At 42.5% G+C, this 14,344-nt stretch overlaps 1 protein-coding gene across 4 annotated transcripts in view; it reads right to left on the reverse strand.

The window, feature by feature from the left end:
- The window catches only part of rbm26 (RNA binding motif protein 26), a 73,529-nt gene that overhangs the window by 40,106 nt on the left and 19,079 nt on the right, over positions 1–14,344 (reverse strand). For 2 of the 4 annotated variants that reach the window (XM_085998545.1, XM_085998547.1), the window contains exons 6-10: positions 12,438–12,695; positions 11,723–11,965; positions 7,837–7,977; positions 5,348–5,488; positions 1,768–1,903 (exon numbers count right to left, since the gene is read on the reverse strand). In XM_085998545.1, the coding sequence (XP_085854671.1) occupies positions 1,768–1,903; positions 5,348–5,488; positions 7,837–7,977; positions 11,723–11,965; positions 12,438–12,695 (919 nt within the window). Of the gene's footprint in view, positions 1–1,767; positions 1,904–5,347; positions 5,489–7,836; positions 7,981–11,722; positions 11,966–12,437; positions 12,696–14,344 lie in introns of all 4 variants that reach the window. The other 2 variants (XM_085998544.1, XM_085998546.1) reach the window with 1 other exon arrangement.

Genomic DNA, 14,344 nt, shown 5'->3' on the forward strand with positions numbered 1-14,344 from the left:
AGTTACTTGGCTTATTTGGATATCCAGAGTCATTCGAAGCAGAGAGTACATTGCTAGGACTAACATTTTGGAACTGGATCTCCAAACAGCCAGGTCTTCACAGCATTCCTTTTATATAGCACCACAGTGTCCTGTTTTTTAAGTTTATAAATAACTGGTTTTAAAAAGTTGCTGAAAGAAATGGATTCTACTGCTGGCGCACACCAAGGAGTGCCTTGCAATAAAGCCTTCAATTTAAGAACGAGTCTTGGCCTAAAATTAAACATTATAAAATTCCTCAAACTCGCAAAACTCAAGTCCACTTTGTGTGTAGAAATTAAGACTCGTGGCACAGCTCCCAGTCCAACGCAGTATTTGCCAGAATCTCAAAACTGAAAACATATCAATGCCCTGAGTGTTCCTTTCTCTCTACAAACTAGAGGCTTTTAAAACACTTGGCATCACCTAGCCACAACTTGATTTCTCTCATCTTCCCCAAATCTTTTTAGTGCCGTATTCTTCAATTTTGGCACTATCCTAAGGCACCTGTTGCTTCAGATTGGCTTTTTTTCCCTCCTCTCATCAGTTTTCTCCCTTCCAGTCCTGAAGTAGATTCCTTGCTGGGAAACAGCTCAATGGCAACCCACCACCTTCTAGTTACCCATGTGGGCATCATTCATTTGTGAGCCGTAACGAATGATTGGCAGGTAGACATCATTGGAGAGCCAGAATGAGCTTTGACTTCGTGCTAGCATTCCCGCCCGGGCCAAAAGGTGCAGGGTCCGGTGGATGCGGGTGCACCCTACCCTCTATCATCGTATGGGTTGTAGGACTCTAAAATCTTCCTGCTGTATCGGACTAACCAATCTAAATCGGCTGGTAGAAGATGTTTGCGACCAGAGAAGTGTTTACGTTGCAGCCTATCAAACTGTTAATCAGCCTGCGAATCCTTCGACTACTTCACACTATTCTCCATGGGATACGAAAAACAAACTGCAGTGCCCAATCCTATCCTCAGCCAACACCACATCTTCACAGTTCTAGCAGGGATCACTGGATAGCATCCAGTAGTGGGAACCTTGGCTGATATTCTCCACCATAACCCAGGATGACTGAAAAATTGTAGCATGCTTACTGACAATCAGATGAGACAGCTAATTCAGCAGAGACCAGGGATTAAGCCTGTGGACGTCCTGTGGCTCAGCTGCTGTGTGAAACTGCTAAACCAACAGGAGAACACGATCTTGAGTTGTCAATTTTTTAATGTTTTTTCCTAAAAAGCACATCTTAAAGTCATGTGCCATCACCTTAATTACTTGATGCAGAAGCTCAGTGAGGCTGAACTTCAGCTGACATTAATGATTTCAATATCTAAGACATTGTGGCTAGCAACTGAAACTTGTAAAAATCTTAATTGTGCCTATACCTATTTTTTTTTTTAAATAAGATGCAGCTAAATATTTGGAACTGTTGCCTATAATGGGAGAGAAAAATAACTAAGAAAGGTGAGGTCCATTAAAAAAGCCTACTACACAAAAAAAGGATGGCGTTTGGCCAAGTTGCACCACATGGCACAGAACTCAAGGTAATGCATCTGCACGCGTTTCATTGGTGAATAACTGAGCAAGTTTTATACTTCATCAACCCAAATTTACACTTTACCAACCCAAATCAACCTCTTGTTGAAAAGGTCAGCGACAATAAGTTTACACAATTCATTTGCAATGCCAAGGAAATTACAAAAGAGAGGTTGAAAATATATAACAGAAAATGAAAATCAAACTTTACTTGTCAAACCAGGATTTCTTTGCAGGCACTCCTTCAGCAGCAGCACCTATTGTACGTTTCCTGGACTCGGAATCCACCACTATTCTCATGTTGTTGTTGGTAGTAGGCTTTTCGGTTTTCACAGTTATATTTACAGCTAGAATGTGAACAGATAGTCGTTTTCAAAACCAGAACATACTTCAATGAAAACCTATTGAATGCAAGCTGCTCTCTTTCATGATTCATATATAGAATTAGTACAGATGTATGGGAGGCAGTAATTAGAGATGATAAATTGCATTTATATAGCGTCATTAAATGCAGAAAAACAAGACGCTTCAAAGAAATGTAATCAGGCAAAAATTGACACCGAGCTACAGGAGAGATTAGATGGGGTCAGATAGGTAGCTTTTAAAAAGCAATTTAGAGGAGGAAAGAAAGGTGGTATGGAGAGGTTTAGAAGGGAAATTCCAGAGCCGAGGCCATGACCACTAATTATGGGGTGAAGAGAATGGTGGAGGCACGAGGCCAGAGTTGGAGGAATGCAGAGTTCTCAAGAGAGTTATAGGGCTGGAGGAGGTTATGGAGTTAGATGGGACAAGATCATGATGGGAGTTGAACACAAGAATGAGAATTTTAAATGGAGGCTCAGGGGGGACCAGGAGCCAAATTGGATGGGTAAGCAAGGCTTGGTACAGGTTTGGATACGGGCAGCAAATGGGCTATGATACAGACCTTTAAGTCGATGGTCTTTGTGATGGAGAGGATAAGGGATCAAAAGCTCAAGGTGGGGTCAAATAGGACGCCAAGGTTATGGTCAGCTTCAAACAGAGACAGTGGCCGGGGAGGGCGATGGAATCAGTGGCGAGGGTATTGAATTTGGTGGGGGGGCGAAGACTATAGCTTCACACTTCCAAATACTTAACTGGAGGAAACCGTGGCTCATCCAGGACTGGAAGTTGGACAAGTGGGATAATACATGGATAGTGGACGGGGCCAAGAGCTGGTGAAGATATAGAGCTGGGTGTCGTCAACGTACATGTGGAATCCAACCCTATGTATTCAGATAATGTTATTGAGGGACAGCATGTAGGCCAAAGATAGATACTTGTGGAACTCCAGAGGTAATGGTGCGTAGGTGAGGAGACGTCATTGTTATAGATGTTTTGATTACAATTAGATAAGTATGAGTGCAGTCAAACAAGGGCAGGCTCACTCTGCTGGACAACGGTGACAATACATTCAAGGACCCGAGAGAAAAGGCAGGTTGGAGATGGGGAGGTAGTTTCTAAGGACAGAGGGGTCAAAAGTGGGTTTTTTGAGGAGGAATGCAATGACAATGAGAGGGAGCAGTACCAGAGGAGAAGAAGCCATTTACAATGTTAGCTAGCATTAGGGGCAGGAAGGGAAGTTGGGCAGTCAGGAGTTTAGTGGGAATGGAGTCGAGAGAGCAGGAGGTGGGTCTCATGGAGAAGCTGAGCTCAGAGAAGGCATGCGAGATGGGGGAATAGAAGCGAGAGAAATATTTGGGTTCAGGGCTAGTGCAGGTGAGCAAGTGGAAAGGAGCATGAAGTAGAGATAGCTAAACAGATGGTCTTAGTGACAAGAAAGTCCAAGCTCCTTGTAGTTGTTGTTGGAGGTATAGATGGAGGGAGCATGGGAGCAGTTTACGGAGACGGTTGGTAGTGGAGGAAAGAATCCAGGGGTTATCTTTTCATTCCAGGACGATCCTGGAGTAGCGAGAAGTTTTGCCAAAGGAGAGCAAGACCAGGCAGTGCTTTATGTGGTCCAACCAGATCTGGCGGTTGGTGGCCAAACCAGTCTTGCATCAAATACGTTCAAGTTGTACCCCTTGGATCTGAGGGAGCAGAGATGGGTTCTATATTCATGAGAACAACCAGAGCGTGGGGGGGGGGGGGGGGAGGAGAAGGGAAGAGAGAGAGAGAGAGAGAGAGAGAACATATTATTCAACAAGCTAAGCCAAACAACCCCAGATTTCAAGGAATTGGATGGCCTGTCAAAATTGAGATTAGTCCTAGGAGAAGGAGACAGACCATACCTTGGGGCCAAATATGTAACAACATGTCACAACCTGAGGACTGTTTAAAATTAAGACTGTTTAAAATTAATATTGAACGTACCAAATGAAGTACAAAGACTGTTTAAAATTAATATTGTTTCAAAGTAATATTGTATGTACCCAACAAATGTCAAATCGATTGACACCTACAGAATGTTGGAAAACTGTACCTTTTTGCTATGTAAGCTTTGGCAATATGGTTCTCTGTAAACTTTCATGCCAATAAAGCATTTGAATTGGAATTGGAGAGAGAGAGAGCGCGAGAGAGAGATTGACTGGGAACTAAGGCATCAAAGGCAGAGGTGAGGAAGTGAAGCACATCGACAGCTACAGAAACATTGTGGCGAATGGAGGGCAAAAGGCTAGGCAGCTGGGAGGTTGAAAGTGCAGCTGCAAGTGATTCCTGGGAGAGTTGTTTTCCCCTTGAGGCAGGTGTAGAAGTAAGTGGGTAGGGACACATTGAAGTGATCAGAGATGATCTTTTCTGCAGTCAAGATGACAGGCAGAAATGGCACTGTCGATTGGTGGCCATAAATAGAGTTAATGCAGTGGGAGAAGTTAAGGGAGGGCAGAGAGCGAAGTAAAATCAGAGGAGAGCACGGTGAGTTGAGATGGAGATTGTCATCAGCAAGGATGAGGAACCTTTCAGTGCAGAGGCTGAGGGAGGAAAGAAGTGAGGATAATGCAGCAAGAAACTCAGGGTGGGGGCTGGTAGAGAACGAGGATTTTAAAGGAGACACAAGGGGGTGGAACAAGGCGAGGTACCCGAAGGAGGAGAATATGCCAGAGGAGTAGGGGGAAGATGCCACGGTGTGATTTGGTGATAAGAGTCACACCATCACCATGGCGGTTTGGGTAGGGCAGGTGGTGAAACATCTAGTCAGGCAGGGAGGCTTCAGTAAGGGGTCAGGTGTCACCATCCGTAAGCCAAGCTTCAGTCAAAACCATATCAATGCAATCATCCATAATAAGGTCATAGATCACAAGAGTCTTGAGATGCAATTTATTCTGGGGGGGGGGGGGGGGTTCAGATATCAAACATGAAGCTTGAATGGTTTAGGATTTTAAAATTGATGACCCCCATTAATGACTCCCCAGCCAGAGGAAACAGTTTTTCCCTATTCACCCATCAAACACTTCCTAATTTTAAAAATCCAAATTAAATCTCCTCTAGGCCATCTCTACTCAAGGGGAAATAATCCCACTATCAAGTCTCTCCTCATAACCAGCATCGCATCCCAGATATCATCCTACCGAATCCACATTGTATGTTCTCAATGGCTTTAATGTCCCTTCTATAACAAGTACCCAAAACTGCACACAGTACTCATAACTGTGGCCTAACCATTGCTTTGCACAAATGTATTACCTCTTGCATTCAATATGCCTATGTTTAAAACTCATACTATGATGTGTTAAATTATAAGCAGAATAGCTGAAATACCAGTTTTACAGGGGTTAGGTTTTTAAAGTATTTGCCTATTCCATTGCAGATATTTTGTAGGCATATTTTTATCGTACCTCGTGGTGGTAGATCCATATCTCCAGATGTGAGTCCAATTAAGTTCGGTCTTTGGCTGTGTACCCTGGGTCTGTAAACGGGTCTTGAAGTACTGGTTATACTAGGTGCTTCAGGGTTATATCCATCAGTTTCATAGGTATCTACAGACAAAAACAAACAGGCATGAACTGCAGAGCTAGCCTCTTTATCATGATGTGCTATCTAGTTGCAACTAAAAGTTTACCAACAGTTTGCATTAATATAGCACCTTTAACATAAGAAATATACCAAACTACTTTACAAGGAAGGGAGAACATAAATTAGGAAACGGATGCTGAGCTATGGAGTTAGGAGAGGCAACCAAAAGCTTGGAGTAGGAGGGTTGTTTTTTTAAAAAAATAGTTAGGGAGAAGTGGGGAGGCAGATGAGTGAGTAGGGAGAAAGTTCCAGAGAGTAAGGCTGAGGCAGCTGAATTTCTACCACAAATATTGAGAAGGGAGGGTGGGAGGCACAGAAGACCAAAGGGTGCAGAAGAGGATACAAGGATCTCAAGTTCCACATACTGGGGGACAGGGAGCCATTGCAGGGTTTTGGATCATCTAGCCAGATGTTGTGCAGGACAAAATGCAGGTGCCCGATTTCATTATCCTATACTATTGTCTCCCCATAATCCTGTATCTTTGCTTTGCTTTGGAATTTAGGGAGGGAGGGTGATGGGAAATCAGCAAAGATGACACTGGTGAACTCAAGTTTACAAGTGACAAAAACATGGATAAGAGTCAAGACACCAAACCAAACAGTACAAGAATCGATATAATGCATCGTAGGGAAAGGTAATCTGTTGCAGGCAGCAAAAGTACACAAGACACTAAGCTATTCTCACTTGTAAATTCTCCTGATGGTTTTTAGCATATACTCACCAACACTTCAGCATACCTTCATGAGGACCCAAACTTTAGGCCAGGTGTTGGTCTCTTCGCTGGTATCAGCCATCGGCTCAGTCAGTTGAATGACTCCATCCTTCTTACTTCATGTGACAATGCAAAGCAAATACTTGATACTAACGGAGTGCGTGTGCATGCGCGTACACATGCACACAAATTAGGAACTTTATGCTTTAAAATGTTTCATGAAACATTTTAGATTTTATCTATTCCTGGATAGAGTTGGAGTTAAAGCTGTTCTTTAAAATGGTGCTTTTGGGTAAGGGAGGAGGTAGAAAACTCCATCTGCTGGTGCCACAACTAATTACTATCTCTGTGGCATTTGGTGACTCGTGGGCAGGAACTGCATTAGTCATCGCTTTTCTGCATTAAATACCAATTGAAGCTCCCAGCCAAACACAAATACTCATCATTTTTTTGTTAAAACATCCCCAAGTTATACTGCATGCAATTGACATTCTGATTACTTGCCACCCTAAATATTCTCCAATCCTCCTTGCTTCCTCACTGATAACATTACAGCATTATACCGTTGCACTCTTCTATTCTGTCTCGGGATCTTAAACTGTGGCACTCCTGGCCTCCCTTAGCCGTCCCTTCCTTCAACTCTGTATGCCTTTAATACCCAAGCTCAAGTCACCTTTAAATACTGCCCTGCACAATCGATCAAAGTCTTAGCCACTACATCTAAGCACAATACAAGTTGATTCAAGCAAACATCACAAAGCAGATCAATCATCCTCGCCACCATTACAGCACTGAAATGCTGCAAGTTTCCAAATATAAGAAAGCAGATAAACTCAGTCATCGGGGGAACTGTGGTTACTTTCAAGATGATGGTAAATAATCTCTGACAAGCAGCAAAATATTCACTTAGCAGAATGAATTCGAATAAAAGCTTAATTGTAATCTCTTTCATATCAAGTCTTGTATAGGCAGAATACCCAGTTGGAAAGTAATAAAAGATGCATCTTACTCAACAGGACTGGTCTGTATTAAAATGGGTATTCAATTGCTCCCTATTGTACATCATAAATTAGATTTGCATTAAGGCAACCTTTGATCTTATCTGCTCAAAATAGCCTGACCATCTTCCCATTTGTACAGCATCTAGCCATTTGTTAAGAGTTCCAAGTCTACCCTCAACCATTATTGCAGATCACTCTCTGCATAAATATCTGTTGACATCTGCCCTATATGTGCCCTTTCGAACAAATATTTTCTGGTTTACTTTCTCTATGGTCCAATTATGGAGCACTGGACATCCCACCCAATACCATTTTGATCTAGCTCCTCTACCCGCTGATTCCCATCCCTTCAGCCAGTTACAAATCCATTTCTTGGATATAAAAAGGAGTTTCTTATACTGTACCCAAGTGCTTTTTGAAGTCTAGGTACATTGTGTCATATGACTTTCCCACACCCCAGTTGAGACAAAAATTCCTCAAACTGTAACCTCAAATACACCATTTAACAAATGACAGGTGGGAACAGAGAGGGGAGAAAAAGGAATAGAATGTCTTATTTAACTTGGCATAAAAAGCAAAATATTGTTTTTATTTTACCTGTTGTATATGGAGGAGGCTGTGTTGCAGGAGGCTGGTGATGAATCACGGACGTGACAACAGGAGGCACTGAACTAGTAATTGAGCTTGGGGGTGCATCTATTCCAGGAGGCTGAAGTGGTGGTAATGGTGGTGGGGGACCTACTAAAAAACAGCAAATTTATAAGAATACCAGCAACTGTACTTTTAAGAAGATTGTAAATGAGGTTTTTAGAAAGAAAATACTTGAACAAAACCAAGAGACCAAACCTACCTTGTGCCAAGTTTCACAAAGAAAAATCAAACTTGCATTCATATAGAACCTTTCATGACCTCATGGCTGCTCAAGTGCTTCACAGCCAATGAAGTGTAGTTGCTGTTGTGCAAACTCAGCAGCCAAGTTTCACATAGCATGGTCCCACAAACAGCAACGAGATTAACTGACCAGATCATGTCCCTGAATTTGCAGTTGCAATGACAGCCAAACTGTCAACGCTCACCACCATTACTGTGTAAAACTAACAGCAACTTCTGGCATCCGCACATGCGCAGTTAAGCGCTGAAATCCAGATGCTGTTGTCAGTGATACGCTGCTCCTCCACAGGGTGGCCTGCTGCAGTCTTCGCAGATGCAATCAACGCAGAACCAGTGATTTAACGCGAACTTCAACTTTTTACGCACTATTCTTGCTGTAAAAACCATTGAAAATGTTAAACTTTGTTGAATGAGGGTGTAACTGAGGTTTTAAACAGCGTACGATCTAGATTAATGATTTGGAGGAGGGGACCGAGTGCAACGTATCCAAGTTTGCCGACGATACAAAGATGGGAGGGAAAGCAGTGAGTGAGGAGGACATAAAAAACCTGCAAAAGGACAGACAGGCTAAGTGAGTGGGCAGAAATTTGGCAGATGGAATATAATGTTGGAAAGTGTGAGGTTATGCACTTTGGCAGAAAAAAATCAAAGAGCAAGTTATTATCTAAATGGAAAGAAACTGCAAAGTGCTGCAGTACAAAGGGATCTGGGGATCCTGGTGCACGAAACACAGAAGGTTAGTATGCAGGTGATCAGGAAGGCCAATTGAATCTTGGCTTTTATTGCAAGGGGGATGGAGTATAAAAGCAGGGAAGTCTTGCTTCAGTTATACAGGGTACTGGTGAGGCCACGCCTGGAATACTGCGTAGTTTTGGTTTCCATATTTAAAAGATATACTTGCTCTCGAGGCAGTTCAGAGAAGGTTCACTCGGTTGATTCCGGAGATGAGGGGGTTGACTTGTGAGGAAAGGTTGAGTAGGTTGGGCCTCTACTCATTGGAATTCAGAAGAATGAGAGGCGATCTTATCGAAACATATAAGATTGTGAGGGGGCTTGATCGGGTGGATGCAGGAAGCATGTTTCCACTGATGGGCGAGACTAGAAGTAGGGGGCATAATCTTAGAATAAGGGGCTGCCCTTTCAAAACTGAGATGAGGAGAAACTTCTTCACTCAGAGGGTGGTGAATCTATGGAATTTGCTACCTCAGAGCTGTGGAAGCTGCGACATTAAATAAATTTAAAACGGAGAGAGACAGTTTCCTAGCTGATAAGGGAATTAGGGTTACGTGGAGCGGGCAGGGAAGTGTTCGCGAGTCTAGGTTCGGATCAGCCATGATCCTATTGAATGGCGGAGCAGGCCAGAGGGGCCGTATGGCCTACTCCTGCTCCTACTTCTTATGTTCTTATGTACCAAGTCATAATTACTGCTGAACAACCTCTCTGGCCCTGTAAAACTAATCGTCAGTCTAGATTGTGTGCTCACGTCTCTGGAGCAGAGCCTGAACCCACAGCATGGTGGGTAGTGGTGCTCCACAAGGATCAGTGCTGGGACCACTGCCGTTCACAATTTACATTAACGATTTAGACTTTTGAATCAAAAACACAATTTCTAAATTTGTGGATGACACCAAATTGGTGGGGATAGTCAATACTGCGGAGGGCGGCAATAAATTACAGGACATTAATAAACTTGCAGAATGGGCAAATAAAGTTCAACACAGACAAATGTGAGGTATTACATTTTGGTAGGAAGAATAGGGAGGTCACTTATCACTTGGAGGGTGCGAGTCTAGGTGGGGCAGAGGAACAAAGGGATCTCAGAGTACAAATACACAAATCACTAAAAGTTGCGCCACAGGTTAGCAAGCCCATTAAAAATGCAAACCAAGCACTAGTGTTTATTTCTCGAGGGACAGAATTGAAAAGTAGGGAAGTTATGCTAAACCTGTATCGAACCTTGGTTAGACCACACTTGGAGTACTGCGTGCAGTTCTGGTCGCCATATTATAAAAAGGATATAGAGGCACTGGAGAGGGTGCAGAGAAGATTTACAAGGATGATACCAGAAATGCGAGGGTATACATATCAGGAAAGGATGAACAGGCTGGGTCTCTTTTCTCTTGAAAAGCGGTGACCTAATAGAGGTCTATAAAATTAGGAAAGGTTTTGATAGAGTGGATAGAGAGAGAATGTTTCCACCTGTGGGAAGAGTATAACTAGAGTACATCAATATAAGATAGTCACCAATAAATCCAATAGGGAATTCAGAAGAAATTTCTTTACCCCAAGAGTGGTGAGAATATGGAACTCGCTACCACAGGGAGTGGTTGAAGCAAATAGTATAGATGCATTTAAGGGGAGGCTGGACAAACATATGAGGGAGAAGGGAATAGAGGATTATGCTGATAGATTTAGGATGAGGAAAGACGGGAGGAGGCTCGAGTGGAGCATAAACGCCGGCATGGACTGGTTGGGCCGTATATCCTATGTAACATTGTGACTCAGAGGAGAGAGTGCTACAAGGGAGTCAAGGCTGATGTACAGAAACAGCAATATGTTTATCTGTTAATTATTTCCAAAACAGACAAATTTAGCTTGTTAACCACAGATTTTGGCTGAAAATCAAGAGTTAAACATTTTTGAGAACTGGCATAACAAATGAAGCCGCAACATTTCTTGGCCAGATGTAGGATCTTTTGAGAGAAAAGTTGGAGATCACAAGGCATCCAAAAGAAACATTTGCATGTAAAGACTGTGGCCATGCCTTATTTAACATGGGAAGATCACTTAAAGCTATAAAGAGGGCATAGATCTTGGAGGGGCACAGTCGAGACAGTTTCCTCCACGGGATAACAGTCTCAATCTTACTGTATGCAAAAAGATACCTAGTTGTGTAGTTTTTTATTCTCTCTCTACCCTTGCCCGCCACGCACCCCTGATGGCATCAATGTTTACTGGGGTACGCTTGCACAAGATTCTCTTTACTGGGGTATACTTGGACAACCTTCTTCTACCTTGTCCAAGTGGCCATTATTGTGTGGAAGCCTAGACAAAAGTGTCAACGGCTATTTAAATCGGAGAGGTTTCAAACTGTGCCTGGTCTTGTTCTCAAATGTCTTCCACATGTACATTTACAAATGAAGTTTTTGGGCAGCAAATGAAGAAGAAGCATGTGCTAACTTCCCTGCTCCTACTCCAAGGGTTCGGAGGTTGATTATAGTGCTGCTACCAGAGCAGCGGAGATCAGCTAACCTAATTACATTTTCTCTTGATGGACAATAAAGTCCCGATTCGAAAAAGAGGCCCAGTAATTATCAAGCAATTTGTTACAAATAGGGTGAGGAAACTCAAGCAAATCTGAATTTAGAAAGGAAATCAGTTTGAAAGTGGTGTGATGACAATCTTCTGAAGTGCACGCAATGATTTAGGAGGTGGGAGAATACTGAAGTGTGGCAATATGATTACTCTTACAACAAAATCTCCAATACATGCTGGCCAATTGCGTGATATCCTACAATATATTCTGGAAGTGTCCTGTGCTTACCCTGTCATTTTTCAAAGTAATGGCATGTACAGAAAACTTATTCTTTACCTGCAACAGGAGGCAGACTTGGTGGTAATGGTCCTGGTGGAGGGACTGGAGGTCTGAGATTAACAGGTGGAGGAGGAGTCAGAATGGGCGGCGGTGGAGGAAGGGCAGGAGGATTTGGTCCCTCAACTACTGGGGGCTGTGAGGGAAAAGGCAGCATGCCTGGAAGATTCACATCCTCTACCACTACTGGATCACTTCCGTGGTCAAATGGACACATGTCACCTCTCATACAGAAGCCCTTTTCTATAAAAAACACAAAAAAGAAATGCAGTGTAAAGCACATGTCATTAAAACAATCTGCAACACATCAAAAAGAACCTTTATGCCAATGTATTATGATATTACATAGTTGTTTCAACAATACAGTACAGTAGAAGCCTCTTAATGGGACACCCCTGTGGTGAGCGAAACATTCCCTTTATCCAGCCGTTCCTGTTAAGCAAACACAGTAGAATGGAGGGAATGAATTGATGCCTGTGCAAGTGTTGTGTTTTAGTGAACATTCCCATTATTAAGTGCCCATTAACTAGTATGTACTGTATTTCCAAATAGGTTTAAGTTCCCTTCCCCATTGAAAGCCATTCTTGTTTTGATTTTTTTTTATAGATCAAATTGCATTAGCAATAGCCAGTTACAGCACTTGAATTTTTAATAAAAAGTTTAGTGTTTAAATGGGATGACAATCTGTTTTAACATTGTAATAGCCCTGTCTTACCATCATAGTCTCTACAACGCTTCTTCGGAAGTGGCCCTCTTTCATACGAGTTGTGATCTATCTGGTCTTCATGGTACTCTGACCAACTTTCTGTAGTGGTGTTGCCATGGTGAGCTGGTGCTATAACTGTGATCGCACTACTCAGAGTAGGAACAGGATAATGCCCAGATGTTATGTTTGGCAGAGTATTGGGCGTGTAGCCACTTTCCGATGATTCTGTTCGGTCGAGGTCATACTTTGACTTCCCTGAATCCCTCTCTAAAGAATAAAAAGGATCTAATATTAATATATAACCCTTTCACCAATTTGTTTTTAAAAAACTTACTGAAAACCATAGCTATACAAACTGTTCATACTTAAAATTTTAGGTATTAGATTTTGAAGTTACAAATAAGATTGTTGCACCTACACAATTCCCAAATTAAAGATGTATAACTATGTAACAGTATAGAACAGTAAATGTTTTTAAAATGAAAGTCGAGTTATAATGGACTTTCACGGGAGGTATTGCTTCAGTCGTACAAGGTATTGGTGAGACCGCACCTGGAATACTGCGTACAGTTTTGGTGTCCATACTTAAGAAAGGACATACTTGCTCTCGAGTCAGTACAAAGAAGGTTCACTCGGTTAATCCCGGGGATGGACATACGAGGAGAGGTTGAGTAGATTGGGACTCTACTCATTGGAGTTCGGAAGAATGAGAGGCGATCTTATTGAAACATATAAGATTGTGAAGGGGTTGGATCGGGTGGATGTGGGGGAAGATGTTCCCGATGATGGGTGAAACTAGAACGCGGGGGCATAGTCTTAGAATAAGGGGCTGCTCTTTCAAAACTGAGATGAGGAGGAACTACTTCACTCAGAGGGTGGTAGGTCCATGGAATATGCTGCCCCAAAAAACTGTAGAAGCTACATCATTACATAAATTTAAAACAGAAATAGACAGTTTCCTAGAAGTAAAGGGAATTAAGGGTTACGGGGAGCGGGCAGGAATTTGGACATGAGTCTAGGTTCGGATCGGTCATGGCCCTGTGGGTAGCGGAGCAGGCCCAGGGACCGTGTAGCCTGATCCTGCTCCTATTTTGTGTGTCTAATTCTGTTAGATGCAGGAGATGGTTCTGTGATAGTGGATTGGCAGTTAGGATCAGATCAGCCATGATCTTATTGAATGGCGGAGCAGGCTCGAGGGGCCGATTGGCCTACTCCTGCTCCTATTTCTTATGTTCTTATGCACCAAAGACACTAAATTGTACACTCCATTTACACCACACTTCATTATGCAACAATAAACATGTTCTGAAATGAACAGAATGATATAAAAATAAATGCTGAAAATTGGCTAGCAGCACTCTCTGCAGTTAGTCAGTCAAAGCAAAGCCTACTGAAAAATGAGAATTACAGAAGGTACGACACCAGTATGGTAAACCCAAGCTATTTTCTCCACCTACTGCTGTGATATACAACATCCAGCATTTTCTGTTGTTATTTCAGATTTCCAGCATCCACAGTATTTTGCTATTGTACTGTGATATACAACATTCGTCACACCATCCCAAACCTTTACCAGCTCCTTTTAGCATTAATGGCACAGAAGCCTGTGTTAACCCATTCTCAGGTTTTGTCTCCTTCAGTTGGGTAAATGCCTCATCTCTGCTCTTTTGTGCCTCTCGACTCAATTAAGATTCTGGATAGCTTTCATTCAGCACAGGCACAATGGGCCAAATGACCTCAATCTGTGCTGCATCATTCTTTGAACCCAATTGGCACGACATCCCATTAATCTGTGAGATTTGTTGCGATATCAGGGTACTCCACACCTCTAGTAAGAGTTAGAAAGTAAAACTTTAGCTCTCGCTTCACAATCAACTAGCAAACTCAGTCTGTTTTTAATAAATATTTTTCGAACT

This window comes from Somniosus microcephalus, chromosome 10 (genome assembly GCF_052327205.1).
Source record: "Somniosus microcephalus isolate GS21.2 chromosome 10, FLI_Smic_1.0, whole genome shotgun sequence".
In the NCBI taxonomy this organism is placed as follows: Eukaryota; Metazoa; Chordata; class Chondrichthyes; order Squaliformes; family Somniosidae; genus Somniosus; species Somniosus microcephalus.